At 56.8% G+C, this 17,325-nt stretch overlaps 1 protein-coding gene across 3 annotated transcripts in view; it reads left to right on the forward strand.

The window, feature by feature from the left end:
* Positions 1-2,710: 2,710 nt before the first annotated feature.
* The window catches only part of COL8A2 (collagen type VIII alpha 2 chain), a 31,292-nt gene continuing 16,677 nt past the window's right edge, over positions 2,711-17,325 (forward strand). The window contains exons 1-3 of one of the 3 annotated variants that reach the window (XM_054495956.2): positions 2,711-2,917; positions 3,186-3,344; positions 13,060-13,104. In XM_054495956.2, coding sequence (XP_054351931.2) covers positions 2,748-2,917; positions 3,186-3,344; positions 13,060-13,104 — 374 coding nt within the window. In that variant the 5' untranslated portion in view covers positions 2,711-2,747. Of the gene's footprint in view, positions 2,918-3,057; positions 3,351-13,059; positions 13,105-17,325 lie in introns of those variants that run through there. The other 2 variants (XM_063665878.1, XM_063665881.1) reach the window with 2 other exon arrangements.

The following is a 17,325-nucleotide window of genomic DNA, read 5'->3' on the forward strand; positions in this document are numbered from 1 at the left end:
TGACCCATTGATATCCAGACACCACCAGAGACAGGCCAAGGTGGAAGCCCCTGGCAGGGGCAGGTAAGGAGTCTGGCTGGGAGTTTGGCCTTGTCAAGAGATAAGCCTTGGTGTGAGAGTCCATGACCTCTGCACAAATAGCTGGTGGATAAGGAGACAGCGGCCACAAGATCATGGCACAGCTGTCAGCCTCTACTGGGGGATGGGGAGCTGAGGCCCCCTCGGGGTTGGGGAGGCGCCTGATGGCCAATGAACACCAGGGCCACAGGATCTGGCCATGGGACAGGGCCCAGACTTGGCGTCCAGGGCTGGTTGAAAGGAGAAGGAGCTGCAGCCCTCCCTCCCTGCAAGGCACTGGGCAGGGGCAGGTGGGGCAGGGGTTGGGGGGAAAGGGAGGGGATTGGGGACAGGTGTGTACCTCAGAATCAGGCCTGAGGGCCCCAGGAAAAGTGTAAGGAGTGAGTCAGGAGACCCAGGGGTGGGATCTGAGTGGGGGACCGGCTGAATTTGTGTCTGAGTGTGGGTGTGAAGCCCATGGGAGCCCCTTTCCCACACAGCTTGCCCCTCCCTTGCCCGTTTGTGTCACCAGGCCCCACTTCATGCAGCCCTCCCTCCCTTCTCTCTAAACAGCTCACACTCAGAGTGAAGTGCTCTGCATGGATTGAGTCATCCTCACAACATGCCTATGAGAGCTTCCCAGATGGAGAAACTGAGGCACCAGAGGTTAAGTGTTTGCCCAATGGCATGTGGCTGGTAGGTGGTGGCACTTGGATTTGAACCCAGGCAGTCTAACTCCAGGGTCTTTGCTGTCAACCTTTAGTCCCTGCTGCCTAGCTCCCACCCCCTCCCAAGCCCGTCCCCATGCACACTCAACCCCTATCAGATCCCCATGCAGCGTCCGGTTTCCACACCAGCTTCAGGGTCAGGCCTCAGCAATCCCCCCTCAGTCGGTGTCCTCCTAGGCACCCTGCCAGCCAGGCCCCCTCCCTTCTCTGGGCAGCGCCCCAGCCTGGCTCCCCTGTAGTTCAGGCCAGGAGGCCAGACCCAAAGACCCCTGGCAATTGCCCCCAATTCTGACGGGTGGGATGGAGTGGGCCAGGCTCTGAGGGTAGGTGAGGGTGAGAGGCCCCATTGCGGAGTGTCGGGGCTGGTGTGTACCTTGGCAGGGGGACAAAAAAGTGGGAGGCCCTCAGAGGGCAGGCAGCAGGAGGGGGAAGGTTGAGGCGGGTGGGCCCTGACCTGAGACAGCCTGGGGCCCTCCCTGCTCCTTTCCTGGACCTGGTGAGGGCTCTGCTCTTTCCCACTGAAAACACCCACACACACAGCCACCCACACCCCCCCCACAGACACACAAACACACACACACACTCCCACCCACACTCACATAGCCACACACACTCACACCCAAACACAGAGCCACACACACACTCCCACCCCCACACACAGCCACACACACATCCACACCCACAAACACACAGCTGCACCCACACACCCACACACACAGCCACCCATACCCCCACACACAGCCCCACACACTCTCCCACTCACACCCCCCCACACAGCCACACACACCCACACACACACACACACACACAAAGCTACAATACACCCGCACAGCCACACACACCCACACAAAGCCACACAGCCACATCCACACACCCACACACAGCCACACCCCCCCACACCCCCCCACGCACACATACCTCCCCACACGCACACAAATACACACCCCCACCCCTCCACACACCCACACACATGCTGACCCCCCACCCATGCACACACACACACACTCGCACACCCAAGCACACATACCTCCACATATGCCCACACCCACCTACATGTACATATACACGCACACAGGCACGCGCACACACACATGCCCACACCCACCTACATGCACACACAGACGCCCACACCCACCTACATGCACACACGCACACAGACACACACACACACACACCCCAAAATCCTCTGCTGACCTCATCTCCCCTTCCCCCCTGCACTTGCTGCCTCCCCCTTTCTCCTCTGCTGCCTGGCTACTGCCCCTACCCCCACCCCAACCTGCAACCCTTAATTGCTGTCCCTAAGAATGTCCTTCTGTGACAGCCCATCCCTTGGGCCTCCCTGGACTTCTAGAAGCACTCTGCCTTTGCCTGCTGGGACACTGCTCTCCTGGTCCCTGCCACCTTCTCAGTCTCCTTTGCCGACCCCTCTCCCTCGGCAGCCCGGTGAATGCTGATGAGTGTCCTGCCTGCGCCCTGCCCGCCTCCCTGGACCCGCTCCTTATTCTATGGCATCAGTCGCCATCTGCAAACCGTGGACTCCTCCTCTCTATCCCAGAACTCTCACCTCCCTTCCGGATCCATGGAAGTCCCACAGGCTCATCCAGTTCATTGCATCCGTCCTCCTCCTCCTAGACCCCACCACCCCCAGGCCTAGCCCAAAGCCTGCGCACTGTCCTTGACACTGCCTCTTCCTAGCCCCCTCGCCCAAACTCTGCCTAGTTCGCCTCCTCACTCCCCTCACACTGGGCCCTCCCTTTCCTTCCCCTCACTGTCCACCTCATGGGACCATGCCAGGGTATTCTCGCAGCCTCCTCGGCGTCCTGCCTCTATCTTCCTCCACACAGCTTCGGGAGGCTCTTTCCAAAGCACAAATCTGACCACGTGACTCCCCATTTCCCGGGGACGAGGGCTGGCCTGCCCCCGCCTGCCTCTGTGACCCCGGCTCAATGCCCTAAAGCCTGAATGTGCGGGCCACGACTGGCCCCTGTGAGTCCTCCGGGCTCAGCCTACCGAGGTCACGTCTGCAGGCAGCCTTCTGGGGACTCCTCACTGGGGGCCACCAGCCCGAGCTGCCCCTTCCCTGCAGGACCACGCCTGGCCGTCCTTCTCAGCAGCCGCGTCCGTCCCCACAGGCAGGTGGCCCCTCGAGGGCAGCGGCTGCGCGGACTCCCCGGCGGCCGGCCGAGCCGCGGGTCAGGTGGACGGGGAGGGGTGGGGGCGGGCCGCCCGGGAGCGCGTGTGTGGCGGGGGCTCGGCGTGGGTGTCGGGGAGGGAGGCAGCCGTCCGAGGCCGCGCTGGGCGCGCTGGGCCGGGCGGGGCGCGGGCCTTGGCCGTGGCTGTGGAAAGAGCAGGGTGGAGGCCCCGCCCCGACGCGCCCCTCCTGCCGCCCGCCCACTCCAGCAGCCGCGAGGGGCGGCCGGCAGAGCGACGCGGAACCCTGCCGGCGCGGACCCCGGACCCCGACGCCGCCCGCCCAGCCGCGGACGCCCCTGCCCGGAGCCCTCGCCGCCCGGGCCGCCCTCGAGGGCCGGGAGCGGCGCCCGGCGGCCGCGCCCGCAGGTAAAGGCGAGGAGGCGGGCACTGGGGCTCGGGCTGGGGGCCTCTGAGGGCAGGACCTGGGCTGGGCTTCCCCCAACACCATGCGGGATAGCACGGCCGGCGCCTTAGACTCCGGGGTGGGGACGCGGTGGGGGACTCGGGCCAGGGGGTCGCCTTAGAATGGGGGACCCCTTCCCGTTCCCTGCGCCCCGTTCCCTCCCCGGCAGGATCCCAGTAAAGCCCCCTCCTCCCTTCCTCTCCCAGAAGCGAGGGCTCCAGCATCAGACAGTGCCGGGTGCAACCCCCGACGATGTGGCTCTGGGCGCGTCACCACCTCCCGGTCTCCCGTCCCACCTGTAAAGTGGGGATAACAAAGCCGCCTTCACAGGGCGGTGGAGGAGAGAGGAGGGAGTGAGGGGCCTTAGCATCACTCCGCTCTCACTCGTGCCCCCATCTCTCTGCCATTGCTGATTTGCTGGAGACCTCCCAGTTATAAGGTTTTTCTGCCTTGGCCCCCAGGTTCCTCCTATTCTAGGTGCCCTGTCAGTCCCCTCGCCCCAAACTGGAGACAGGTTCCCAGGAATGTTCCTGTCAGGGGCTCAGCATCCCCCCAGCTCCAGACTGAGACTTGCAGGGGGTGAGGGCCGCTGCCTGGCCAAGAGGGACTGGGGTCCCAGGGCCCCAGAACAACCTCCCAGTGTCTCTGCCCTGGGTCTGGAGCCACCCTAGCCCCAGAAATCCGCCAGGTAGAGAAATGCTATTCTGCCAGAGGGCCCAGGAACGCTATTGCCATGGGGAAAACTTTGCTGGTTGTATGTGTGCACGCACGTGTGTTTGCCTGTGTGAGACCATGCTGGGTTCCTGACACAGACATGCGGCTGACCTCCTTAGGGGTGCCGGAGCAACCAGAAATCATCCCTCCCGTCTGCTATCAGTACCTCTTGCTCAGGCTGGCAGCATGGGCCCATCCACTCCTCTTAGCAGAGTCCCCTTGGCAAGGACAGCCTCCCAGCAGCTGTACTGGGCATTTGAAAGGTCTGGGGGCCGTGGAGCTGGATGGCTGGAGGGTCAGGCAGCCTGGGGTTCCTCTCTGGGGACTGAGCTAGGATCGACTGATCCTTACTGCCCCAAGCAGATGGGGCCGCAGAGCAGGAGTTGGTGATCTTTGGAGAGACACCATGCTTGGTGGTCTCCATCAGGGCACAGGTGCTGTCACTGGCTTCCCACTGGACTGGTGAACACCTACAAACCCTTGGACACACAATGACCCTAGATGATAATGAGGAGAAACCACAGACACACTCACCCAGCCACACACAGCCTTGCACCCTTCTGAGAGCCACGCACAGTCACACACCGACCCAAACATTCATTAGATTCATGCGGACACACTCCTCTAATGAAACATACACCACAAGACACAGGCAGACGCATGCACACATACCCAAACTCCTACAGACACATGGCAGGCCCCACGTGGCCCAGCCAGACATACTCAGACAGGACGGCACACACACACATACGCTCACAACCAGACACACTCACCAGGGTTTCTTTCTCTGGTTTCACTTCGTCTACCGCAGTGAAAATGAGAATTTCCGCTCTTTGGCTCAGAGGAAGGGGAAAGAAAATATGGAAGTGAATGTGTCTGTTAGCAAGAGGGAGGAGAAAGATACTAAGCAGGGCTGTCAGCCTGAGCCCCTGTACTCCACTACCTTCTCTGCTCCTGCCTGAGCCAGAACAAAGGACGCACAGCCCCAGCTTCCTTGCCCTGCTGGTCCCCCAGCCCGCTCCAGAACTCTTAATGGCAGGGATGGGGCACCTCTTACAGGGAAGTGGGGCCTCAGATGCACTGGTGCCATCCGTGGCAGGAGGAACGTACAGTGTTGGGTCGGAGGAACGAGAGAGACACAGTGACCTCTCCTCTGGGGTGTGGCTGTGGTCTCATGGTGCCCTGCTAGGTACCTGAGGAGGGGCACCATGCAAGCCGAGGTATAGATCAGGGAGGGTGGCACCTAAGAGGTGATCTGGCCAGGGCTTTCAAAGATGATAATTTTGACAGGTGCAGGGGGTGGAAAGAGTGAATGGGAGGGTGTTCCCGGCTGAGGGCACAGCTCGTGCAGAGGTGTGGAGGGGAAGCTTCAGGGTTCTCTCAGGGACAGTGAGCAATGGGAGTAATGGGCACTGTTGGATCACACTGGGGAGCGGGAGGGACTCATGACTTTGAGGTCAGATTTCTAAGGGCCCTGTCCAGAGCAAGGGTGTGAGCTGCAAATGATATAATCTGGGAATCACTCTGGCTGCTCTGGGGAACAAGGATGAAGGGGGGATCTTCGAGGCCAGGGAGATCACAGAGGAGGCTGGGCAGAGGTTAAGGAGAAAGGTGACGGGGGATGAAGTGGGCGGTTGCCATGGGGATGAGAGGAAGAAGTAGATGGAAAGGAGTAAGCCGGTTGGCGGTGGGGCCAGGAGCCTTGCACTGGATGGCTGTGGCCTGTCCCCAGAGAAGGCAGATGCAGGGGAGATGTGGGTTTGGCCCTGGGGTCTGATAAGTTGAGATGACTGGGAGCTGGGGGCTGAGTGTAGCCTTGAAGCCTGGGTGGGTTTGTGAGGCCATATGTGGATACACATGTGCCCAAGTACCAGTCATGGAAGTCTGGCTCCCAGAAAGAGAATTCCAGGCCCACTTGTTCTGAGGGCATTTCCAGAGTGGGTGGAGTGTGGACAGCAGATCTTGAGTGAGGCGGCATGTGCTGTGTGGAGAGGAGCTGGCATTGGGAGTCAGACAGATCTAGGACTTCCCATCTCTGTGCCTCAGTTTCCCCATCTCTAAAATGGGAATGCTGTACTGGTCTCCAGAGTTGTTTTGCCTGCAGAGAGGTGAGGAGTAGTCCCAGGTCACACATGGGATGGGGGCATAGCACCTAGATCTTCCGATCAGTGTCCATTCCGCCTCTCTGGTTGGACCCTGGGAGTGGACTGGGGAGGACCTGGCCGTGCTTCCATTCAGATTCTTGGAAAGTTCTGAATTGGAGGCTGACTATCCCCATGCAGCCTGGATGGGCTGGGATTCCTGGCTTTTGAAGGGGAAGAAGAGGTCACATGTGGGGGTGGTGGAGGGCTAGTGCCTCATGGGGAGAGCCAGGTGGCACTGCTGGCCCAGCTCATGGATGGGGTTATGGAGACTCAGAGGGGACCTCACCTGAGGTCACATGGCAGCCAGAGGCAGAATCGAAACAGAGGCCAGGATCCCAGACCCAGGTGCCCTTCCTCACAAAGGCTGCCCTCCCTCAAAGGACATGGAGCAGAGGGAACCTTGCTATTTGAGGTTTTGTGATTTCTTTCTTTTTTTTTTTTTTTAATTTTTTTGAGACAGACTCTGGCTCTTGTCTCCCAGGCTGGAGTGCAGTGGCACAATCTTGGCTCACTGCAACCTCCACCTCCCAGGTTGAAACAATTCTCCTGCCTCAGCCTCCCAAGTAGCTGGGATTATAGGCGTCCACCACCATGCCCGGCTAATTTTTTGTATTTTTAGTAGAGACAGGGCCAGGCTGGTCTTGCACACCTGACCTCAGGTAATCCGCCCACCTTGGCCTCCCAGAGTGCTGTGATTACAGGGGTGAGCCACTGTGCCTGGCCAATAACAAGGAATTAGAACAGCAACTTTTTTTTTTTTTTTTTTTTTTTGAGACAGAGTCTCGCTCTGTTGCCCAGGCTGGAGTGTAGTGGCATGGTCTCGGCTCACTGCAACCTCCGCCTCCCAGGTTCAAGCCATTCTTCTGCTTCAGACTCCTGAGTAGCTGGGACTACAGGTGAACACCACCATGCCCAGCTAATTTTTGTATTTTTTGTAGAGATGGGGTTTCACCATATCGGCCAGGCTGGTCTCAAACTCCTGACCTCATGATCCACCCGCCTTGGCCTCCCAAAGTGCTAGGATTACAGGAGTGAGCCACCGTGCCATGCCTGGTCTTTTTTTTTTTTTTTTTTAAGACGGAGTCTCACTCTGTTGCCCAGGCTGGAGTACAGTAGCGCGATCTTGGCTCACTGCAACCTCCACCTCCTGGATGCAAGCGATTCTCCTGCCTCACCCTCCTAAGTAGCTGGGATTACAGGTGTGCACCACCAGGCCCAGCTAATTTTTGTATTTTTAGTAGAGACAAGGTTTCACCATGTTGGCCAGGCTGGTCTTGAACTCCTGACTTCAAGTGAGCCACCCACCTTGGCCTTCCAAAGTGCTGGGATTATAGGTGTTAGCCACCATGCCCGGCCTTTCTTTCTTCCTTCCTTCCTTCCTTCCTGCCTCTCTCTCTCTCTATTTTTTTTTTTTTTTTTTTTTTTTTTGAGACAGAGTCTCACTCTGTCACCCAAGCTGGAGTGCAATGGCATGATCTCGGCTCACTGCATCCTCTGCCTCCCGGGTTCAAGTGATTCTCTTGCCTCAGCCTCCTGAGTAGCTGGGATTACAGGCACACACCGCCAAGCCTGGCTGATTTTTGTATTTTTAGTAGAGATGGGGTTTCACCATGTTGGTCAGGCTGTTCTTGAACTCCTGACCTTGTGATCTGCCCGCCTTGGCCTCCCAAAGTGCTGGGGTTACTGGCGTGAGCCATTGCGCCCGGCCTCTTTTTATTTATTTATTTTTTTGAGATGGAGTCTCTCTCTGTCACCCAGGCTGGAGTGCAGTGATGCAATCTTGGCTCACTGCAACCTCCACCTCCCGGGTTCGAGCAATTCTCCTGCTTCAGCCTCCCTAGTAGCTGGGATTACAGATGTGTACCATCACTTCCACTAATTTTTGTATTTTTAGTAGAGACGGGGTTTTGCCATGTTGGTCAGGCTGATCTTGAACTCCTGACCTCAAGTGATCCGCCCGCCTGAGCCTCCCAAAAGGAATGGAATCTTAATTGTCATATGTCTACAGTGTGTGCGGCATTTTCATAGCACAAGGGGTTTTTTGTGGAGGGGGAAAGAGGAATAGCAGGCATGAGAAGGTCAGGCCCAGAGACAGCCCAGAACTGTGAGGGCTGGGATGGCATTTTCTATTATCTAGGAACCCTTGGTGGTCCCTGGTGGGTCCTGCGAGGGAGGGAAGCCTCTGTGAAGAGGCGGGGCCTGAGCTGGGGGTCCTGGCCTCTGGTCTCAATTCTGCCACTGGCTGCTGTGTGACCTCAGGAGAGTTTTCCTCTGAGTCTCTGTAACCCCATCCATGAGCTGGGCCAGCAGTGCCAGCCTGCCTCTCCTTACAGCCTGTGGTGAGGAGAAACCTAGATTGCGGGATAGAGGGGTCAGTACTCTCCTGAAAGATCCCAGGTGGCCGACTCTTTGGTCTCCACACCCGTCCAGTGTCCACAGCCCCCACCACCCGGAAGTTGTCCTTTCTGGCTAGCCTCCTTCCTTCCCACTGTGCTGGCTGCCACCAAGCTCTGCGTGGGCACTCCAGACCACGCTCCCTGACAGGCGACCACGGCTCTGCTCGTGGCAAGCATTCTTTTCATAGTTCCTGGAGCACAGCAAATCCGGCTGCTTAGCCAGGAATGCAGAGCCCCCTCCTGCAGCGGCAGCAGGGGCTGGATTGGGGGTGGAACCCCAGGGGGTCAGGCAGGAGAGACTGAGGGGGTGCGAGGGACCGACCTTCACCCCAGTACACACCATGCCTCAGCTTGGGGGAGCCAGAAGGCTGTCCTCATCTTTGGACTTGCTTAGCTTGGGGCCAAGTTCTGGGACCGTCCTTCCCTGGCTGGGGGAACTTGAGCAAATGACGTCTCTCTGAATCTCGGTTCCTGATCTGTAAAATCGAGTTTATAATACTAACCTCACAGGGCTGTTGAGAGGTGTCATGGTGATTTTATTTATTTATTTATTTATTTATATTTATTTATTTTTTTGAGTCGGAGTTTCGCTCTTGTTATCCAGGCTGTAGTGCAATGGCGCGATCTCGGTTCATTGCAACCTCCACCTCCCCAGTTCAAGCAATTCTCCCGCCTCAGCCTCCCAAGTAGCTGGGATTACAGGCACCCACCACCATGCCCAGCTAATTTTTGTATTTTTAGTAGAGACAGGGTTTCTCCATGTTAGTCAGGCTGGTCTTGAACTCCCGACCTCAGGTGATCTGCCTGCCTCAGGCTCCCAAAGTGCTGGGATTATAGGCATGAGCCACTGTGCCTGGCCAGTGATTATATTTATAATAGGGCATATTTATTTAGGATTCCTATATGCCAAGCACTGCTCTGAGTCCATTACACAAAATTAACTTGTTTAATCCTCACAAATGCTCTGTGAAGCTGGGCTGGGCAGCTTTATATGGGCTGGGCAGAGCTGGGTTCAGATTCCACCCCTTTCACTTCCTAGCCTGGTTACCTTGGAGAATGGATGTGACCTCTCTGGGACCTAGCGCTCTTCCTCAGTAAAATGGGACAGCAGTTCCAGCCTTCCAGGGTTACGGGAGTAAATAATACCTGGAGTTCCCATTTCATTGATGAAGAAGCTGAGGCCCAGATGGAGGTCTCATGCTAGTAAGAGCTAGGGCTGAGATAAGGATGCACGCAGCTGGGCTCCAGAGAGGTCCTCTTAATCCGACATGATTTTTAAAGCAAGACTCTTAGCCCAGAGCCTGCCCGTAGTAGGAGCTCAGAAATGGGAAATTTTCCCATGAGCCCCATCTCTGACAGGAGCCAATTGTTCACCTCATGGCCATCAGCACCTCAGTCTGGAAAGTTGGAATGGGGAAGTGGGCCTGAGGCCCTGGCCAGCCTCCCTGGAACCCTGCAGCTCTCAGAAGCTGGTGGGGGGTGGGGGGCGGGGGGTGCAGACTGTCCCACCCACATCTGGTCTGGGATTTAGCCAACAGCGGCAGGCTCTGTGCAAAGGGGAGACGTCGCCAGGGGAGGGGCTCCAGGAGGGGATTAGGGAAGGCAGCCGGGGGTGGAGGTTAAGAACAGAGTCCCATTGAAGTCGACTCAGGCACCGCCCTGGCTTACCCACTCACCCCGGCTTCCTATTTGTAAGACCGAGGGGACCTTGGCCCACTGGAGTAGACTCCTGAGGCACCTGATAGTAGCTGCCCACTCTGCTCCCAGCCTTGCCTGTCCCTGGTGCCATCTAGGTTGAGGCAGCACAGGTAGGGTAGAGCAGGAGTAGGGGGCAGGGCCCGTGGCTGAGGTCTTCAGGGAGCCCAGGTGTACAGGGCTTTAGCCACCTGGGGGCCAGGCAGAGCTGGGTTCAGATCCCACCTCCTTCGCTTCCTAGCCTGGTTTCCTTAGAGAATGGATGTGACCTCTCTGGGACCCAGTGCTCCTCCTCAGTAAAATGGGACAGCAGTTCCAGCCTTCCAGGGTTACAGCAGTCAATAGTGCCGGGAGTGTGCCTAGTGCTATGTCCAGTGCATACAATGAACTTGGGATGCAGACACCGTTGTTATTAATGGTTAACATGGGGGAAGGGATTGGGGAAGCAGCTTTAGGTAGGATCCGCATCTCTGATCCTGATATTCAAGGCATTTCTCAGTCTGGCCCCAGCCAGGTCTCCTCTCCTCAAATCATCTGTATGGTGAAGAGCCTAGGCTTTGGAGCCTGCAGCCAGGGTTCAAATTCAGGTTCTACTTTTTTTTTTTTTTTTTTTAAGAGATGGGGGTATCACTATGTCGCCCAGGCTGGACTCAAACTCCTGAACTCAAGTGATTCTCCTGCCTTGGCCTCCCAAAGTGCTGGGATTACAGGTGTGAGCCACCATGCCCAGCTCCAGGCTCTATTTTTCATGAGCTGTGTGATGTCGGGCCAGTTACTTATCCTCTCTGTCCCTTAGTTTTCTCATCTGTAAAAAGGGAAGATGAAATACTTTTGTCACTGGGTTGTTGTGAGGATTAAATGAGATAATTCATGAGAACACCCCGAATGGTACCTGGCACACAGTGGGTACACAATGACTATTAGCTATGATTAGTTAGTTTATGTGTTTGTTTATTTTATTTGGATTCTCTCCATCCCCTGAATATATTCAGGGCTTTTACACTCTCACACATGCTGTTCCCTTGGCCCAGGACTGATCACCTCTCTCTACTACCAACCAGTTAAATCCATGTTCATCCTTCAAAGCCCAGAGCCAACTTAAGTCATTTCTTCTCCCAGAGTCTCATGGTACTGGGAGGGGGCTGGGGCCAGAGAAGCTAGGGCTAAGCTGAGCTGGAGGGTCCTCCTACCTGGGCTCCATCATCCAGGCTGTGGCCCCATGACCCAGCTCTGGGGTCATAGTGTTCAGAGTGGCAGGATGGAGGCAGGGCTCAGCTGAGTTGGAGAGAAGGCCTAGGAGCTGCTGGCTCTGGCATCTGGCTGCTTGTGCAGCTATAGACAGGACTGGATGTCAGAGTTTCCATGGGAGCAGGCAGAGGCAAGCAAGCAGCTGGGGGAGAGAGTGACGCGGCCTGCAGGCCTCCCTGCCAGGTGGGCTGGCTGGGCGTCCCCTCCCCATCTACCCCAGAGTCATGTCTGGGTCTGGACTTTAGCCCCGGATCCTCTGCGTACAGCTATGTGACCTGGACTACGACTTTTGTTAGATCCTCGCACCATGCCTGATTGAAGCAGAAAGGGGGACCCAGCCATCCAGGGCTCTGACCACATCACTTCCCCCACTAAATAACCCTCCATGGCTCCCCATTCCTCTCCATAGAAATCCAAGCATGGAATTCAGATTTCCTCACCATGTTGCCCCAGCCTCCCCATCCCCCAGCTCTTCTGGACCTTCCCTGTATATTACTACCTGAAATTCCTTCTATCACCTCATCTGCCTTTCAGACTCCAACTCATCCTTCAGGACCCAGCTCCAGTGTCCCTTTCTCCAAGAAGCCTTCAGGGGAAGCTTAAGGCGGCAGTATTCCCTGCTTCATGCTCCCACAGCCCAGAGATCTTTGCCAATTGTGTGATGACCGCTTGTCTGATGCCCCCAGCCCTTCAGGGCAAGGCAGGGCAGGGTATGGGATTGAACCATTTCTGTGGTCCATGGCCCAGGCTTGGGTCCTCCACATAGTAGAAGCTTCCCCAGCAGGGATCCTAACCCAAAGTAGGGGCCACCCCAAACCAGAGCTGACATATGGGAGGGACTTCTCCAGCATGCGAACCCGGGACACAGAAGGGGCGTCCTCAGCCTGGGCCCTAGGACAGGAGGAACTCCTTGAATCCAGGGCCAGGCACCCCGTGGGTATTGCTAAGTGTGCACTGAATGAATGGAGTCGTGGAGTATGGGGCACACACCCTGCTTCCCTCAGGGGAGGAGGGAAATGAGAAGAGAGACTGAGGTTGGGGCCGGGTTTCCAGCAGGGGGTTCTGGTAAGAAGCCTGGGTCAGGCACTGGTGTGGCTGTGGGTTAGGGCAGGAGGCTTCCCAGGCTCCCAGGCTCCTGATGTCATCGTCTCACTGTTCCTCCTTTTTTTTTTTTGAGACAGAGTCTTGCCCTGTCTCAAGAGTGCAGTGGTGCAATCACAGCTTACTGCAGTCTTGAACTCCTGGGCTCAAGCAATACCACCCCCCTCAGCCTCCTAAGTAGCTGGGACTACAGGCGTGCACCATCATGCCCTGCTAATTTTTAAAAAAATTTTAGTAGAGACAATGTCTCCCTATGTTGCCCAGGCTGGTCTCAAACTCCTGGGCTCAAGCAGTCTTCCCACCTTGGCCTCCCAAAGTGCTGGGATTACAAGCGTGAGCCACTGCCCCATAGCCTCACTGTTTCTCTTTTTCATCCTCAGGCCCTGCCTCTGCTGGGACCTTCCCAGGCCCCTCCAACCTGAAAGGTAAGCTAGGTTTGGGGACGGGGTTTTCTGATATCTCAGGCCGGATGAGGCCTGTGTTCATTGCTGTCTAACCTCACTCCCTCCTGCTGCACCGGAAGCCCCTTCCAGGCCCAGAGAGTCCTGTGAGCCACCCCTTTTGCAGGTGACCTCAGCTCCCTGCAGCCTGGGCTTTAAAACCCTGGCCCAACTCGGAAGCAGCTTTTTCTCATTTGTGAACTATTTCGCCTGGCTCCTTGGCGGGGCTGTGTTTGCTTGGCCCAGCCTGGGTGCAGTGGCCTGGCTGTGCTCCCGCCAGGCCCCCTCCCTGCCCAGCCCAGCCCCTCCTGCTGCCGCTGCCGCCGCCACCACGCGGGGTAGCCGCAGAGGCCCAGGAATCTTGGCAGGCGTGGGGAGGCAGCGGGCGGCGGGTGGCGCTCCGGAAAAGGCTGCAAATGCGAACCAGAAGGTGAGGGATTGGAGGCTGAGGAGGCCCCGCCTGCCCCTGCCTGAGGCCTGGGGGTGGCTGGGTCTGTAGGGGCCCTTAGATGTCCAGTTCCCATCAGAAGCTCAAGGCCTCTGCTGGGAGACAAGCGATGGCCCCAGCTGAGGCCGGAGCCCCTGGGTGGGGAAGGGCCAGCTGCCTGGCTACCTGCCGGAGAGTACATGGCTGCCCTCAGGTCTGCCCGCTGCCGGGCCTCTTCTAGTCCATCTGCCCCTGCCTGGCTGTTATTACCTTCCTGGGCACTTTGTTGTCCCGAGATGCTCCTCCCTAGGGGAGCAGTGGAGAACCTAGACTCAGAGATGGGCAGAGGCCAGGGGCTTGGTCACCTGCAGGAGGGAGGTTCGGTGCAAGCCCCCTCCAGCCTGGAACCAAGAAGGACTCAGGAAGAGCAACAAAGAGAAAGTGGCCCTGTGATAAGCCACCTGAGGGCTTGGCTGGATGAGGGAGGTGGGTTTTCAGAGGCCTGGACCTGCAGCCCCCAGGCTACAGGCTTCATTGAGCACATGCCCTGTGCCTGCCTCAGGCAGGAGGGAGGTGTGGGTGGGGAAGAGGTGCTTTCAAGCAGGTGGGTGCCCAGAAGGAGCTGTTCTGCCTGAGGGAGGCAGGGAAGGCTGCTTGGAGGAGGAGGCTTTTGAGCTGGGTCTCAAATGAGAACTAATATGTTTCCATCGAGGAGAAAGGTAGAAAGGACAACCCAGCAGACAGGATCATGCAGGAAAAGGCAGGGACAGGGAGGCAGTGAGACATCTGGGGTGTCTGGATCCTAGGGTGTTGGGGGAGGAGCCCAGGGCTGTGGTGGGCTCCTCTCACTCCCTAAATGTAGGCATGTTCCCCAAGGGGGAATCCGTGGGCCTCCTCCAGGCTGCAGCAACTCCGCCAACGAACCTGTATTTTTTTTTTTTTTTTTTTTGAGATGGAGTCTCGCTCTGTCGCCCAGGTTAGAGTGCAGTGGCGCGATCTCGGCTCACTGCAAGCTCCACCTCCCAGGTTCCCGCCATTCTCCTGCCTCAGCCTCCTGAGTAGCTGGGACTACAGGCGCCTGCCACCACACCCAGCTAATTTTTTGTATTTTTAGTAGAGATGGGGTTTCACCATGTTAGCCAGGATGGTCTCGATCTCCTGACCTCGTGATCTGCCTGCCTCAGCCTCCCAAAGTGCTGGGATTACAGGCGTGAGCCACCGCACCCAGCCATGAACCTGTATTTTTACCTCTAGCCCATGTCTCTCTCCCGAGTTCCAGAGCCCCAGGTTCACTGCTCCTTGGGTGCCCCCCTACCCTGGAAGCCTTCCTCATCCAGTCATTTGCTCCGATTTCAGCTTGGACCGTCCCACCATCACCTGCCCCCGTGGGACTGTTGAACTCTGATCTCTCCTTCAAGCCTCCTTCCGATGCTACTTCTGAAACTAAGGCCACTTGTGGTCTGGGAGCCTCACTTGCAGGGGTGAGGGATGTTGGGACTGTTAGGTGGAACTGAAGTCTGGTAGGGCAGACCAGGTGGGCAGGTGGCAGCACTCCTCTCCTGCCTTCAACCTGGGTGAGAAGGTGGCCCCCAGGGAGCCCTGCCCTGATCTGGCCACCTCCCTCCACCCTCCAGCTCCCAGATACCAGGCTCCTCTTTGGCTTTGGGGCAGTCCTCATCTGCACAGCAGACAGAGAGCTCAGCTCATGGGCACTGGACCCCCTGCCAAGTCCCTTCCCAGACCTCGTGGAGCTGCTCAGGCATTGTCCAGAGAGGTCAGACCCAGACCTGACGTTAACAGGAGCAGGTGTGGACTGTCAGTGCTGGCCTTCCCAAGGGTCCCACACAGTGACCAACAGCTAGAGATTTACAGAGCCTGGAACCCAGAAAGGGACCTAGGCACAGGACATGGGAGAGGACAGAGAAGGACAAACAGTGTCAGAGATGGGTGGATAGGTGGGATAGTGATACAGAGACAGGAGGAGAGAGACGCACAGAGACAGAGATGTCAAAGACACACAGGAGGCGAAGGCCTGGGTTCAGCGACACACAGCCATGGACTGAGGGATGCAGAGGGCACAGCACACACTCTGGTGGCTCCTGCATCGAGCTGGTCCCTGGCCCTCTCCTTACTCACGTGACTCTTAGACCTAGAGTGTGTGCCTCCAAACGTGACCTCAGGGCTTTGCTGGGCTCAACATATATCTCTCAACCCCCTCCTTCCTAACTGGTCCACATTCTACTGAGTCTAAAGCATGCCTCCTCCTCCAGGAAGCCATGTGAACTGCAGAATAACATGGAATTTATCCTGCTGGTACCAGGAAGCTACTGGAAAATCCAGAGCAGGGGACAGCCATGGGCAGAACTGTGCCAACGTGTGGTTCACAGACAGGCAGCGTCAGCGTCCTCTGGGAGCTCGCTAGAGAGGCAGATGTTGGGCCCTATCCCACACCAACTGAATCTCGATGGGGCCCCAGAACCTGCATGGTGATAGGCTGTCCCAGTCATCCAGATGCAGCCTAAAGTGTTAGAAGCATTGTGGGAGTCTCCATAGGCTATGTTGAGAAAACAGAGAGAAGCTGGGGCTGGGGGACTGTGTGAGACTTTTATGATCATCCAGGAGAGAGTGTGGCCATTTAACACACTTTTACTTAGTGACGGGGGTGTGCCAGGCGCTGGGCTGAGTTTTGGGGGAATACAAGGTCTGCCTTAGGGTGACGCTGTGGGAAAGGAGGGGAAGGAACAGAAGTGAGAGAAATAGAGCAGGCAGAGTCCACAGGATAAGGTTGGAAGTTTGGGGGAAAGGAAGAGAGATGTCATGTATAGTTGTGCAGGTTGGCTACTGTACAAGGGCACCCAAGAAAGGTGATGAGTAGGAGCTGAGTTGGCTGAAAAGTGGGGTACACCAAGGCATAGAGGGTTTCCTGTAAGGAAGGAGGGTCAGAAGTGATGTTCACCCTTAAAACAAAAATAGGCCAGGCGTGGTGGCTCACGCCTGTAATCCCAGCACTTTGGGAGGCCAAGGCGGGCGGATCACGAGGTCAGGAGATCGAGACCATCCTGGATAACACGGTGAAACCCCGTCTCTACTGAAAATACAAAAAAATAGCTGGGCGTGGTGGCAGGCGCCTGTAGTCCCAGCTAATCGGGAGGCTGAGGCAGGAGAATGGCGTGAACCTGGGAGGCGGAGTTTGCAGTGAGCCGAGATCATGCCACTGCACTCCAGCCTGGGCGATAGAGCGAGACTCCGTCTAAAAAAAAAAAAAAATAAATAAATAAAAAAACAACAACAGAAGTGATGCTCAGATTTTTGGCCTTGGCATCTGGGGGTACAGGGCACTTGGGCTGGGGAGAAGCAGGTAATGAGGGAGAAGGTAATGACAGCAGTTTGGGTGGGATCTCTGAGGGACAGCCAGGGGACATGCTCAGCTGATAGTTGAACACAAGGGTCTGAGGCTCTTTGGGAAGCTGAGATGGGAGGATCACTTGAGCCCAGTAGTTCTCTAGAGCAGCCTGGGCAACATGGCAAGACTCTGTCTCTTAAAAAACTTAAAAATTAGTCCAGTGTGGTGGCTTACACCTGTAGTCCCAGCTGCTCAGGAGGCTGAGACAAGAGGATGGCTTGAACCCAAGAGTCTGAGGCTGCAGTGAGCTGTGGTCATGTACACCACTGCACTCCAGCCTGGGTGACAGAGCAGACTGTCTCAAAAAAAAAATGGCTCAGGGGAGACATCATAGTTGGAGACAGATGTGGGAGTCCTCGGTGATGGAGTTGGTACT

This window comes from Pongo pygmaeus, chromosome 1, assembly GCF_028885625.2.
Source record: "Pongo pygmaeus isolate AG05252 chromosome 1, NHGRI_mPonPyg2-v2.0_pri, whole genome shotgun sequence".
Lineage (NCBI taxonomy): Eukaryota > Metazoa > Chordata > Mammalia > Primates > Hominidae > Pongo > Pongo pygmaeus.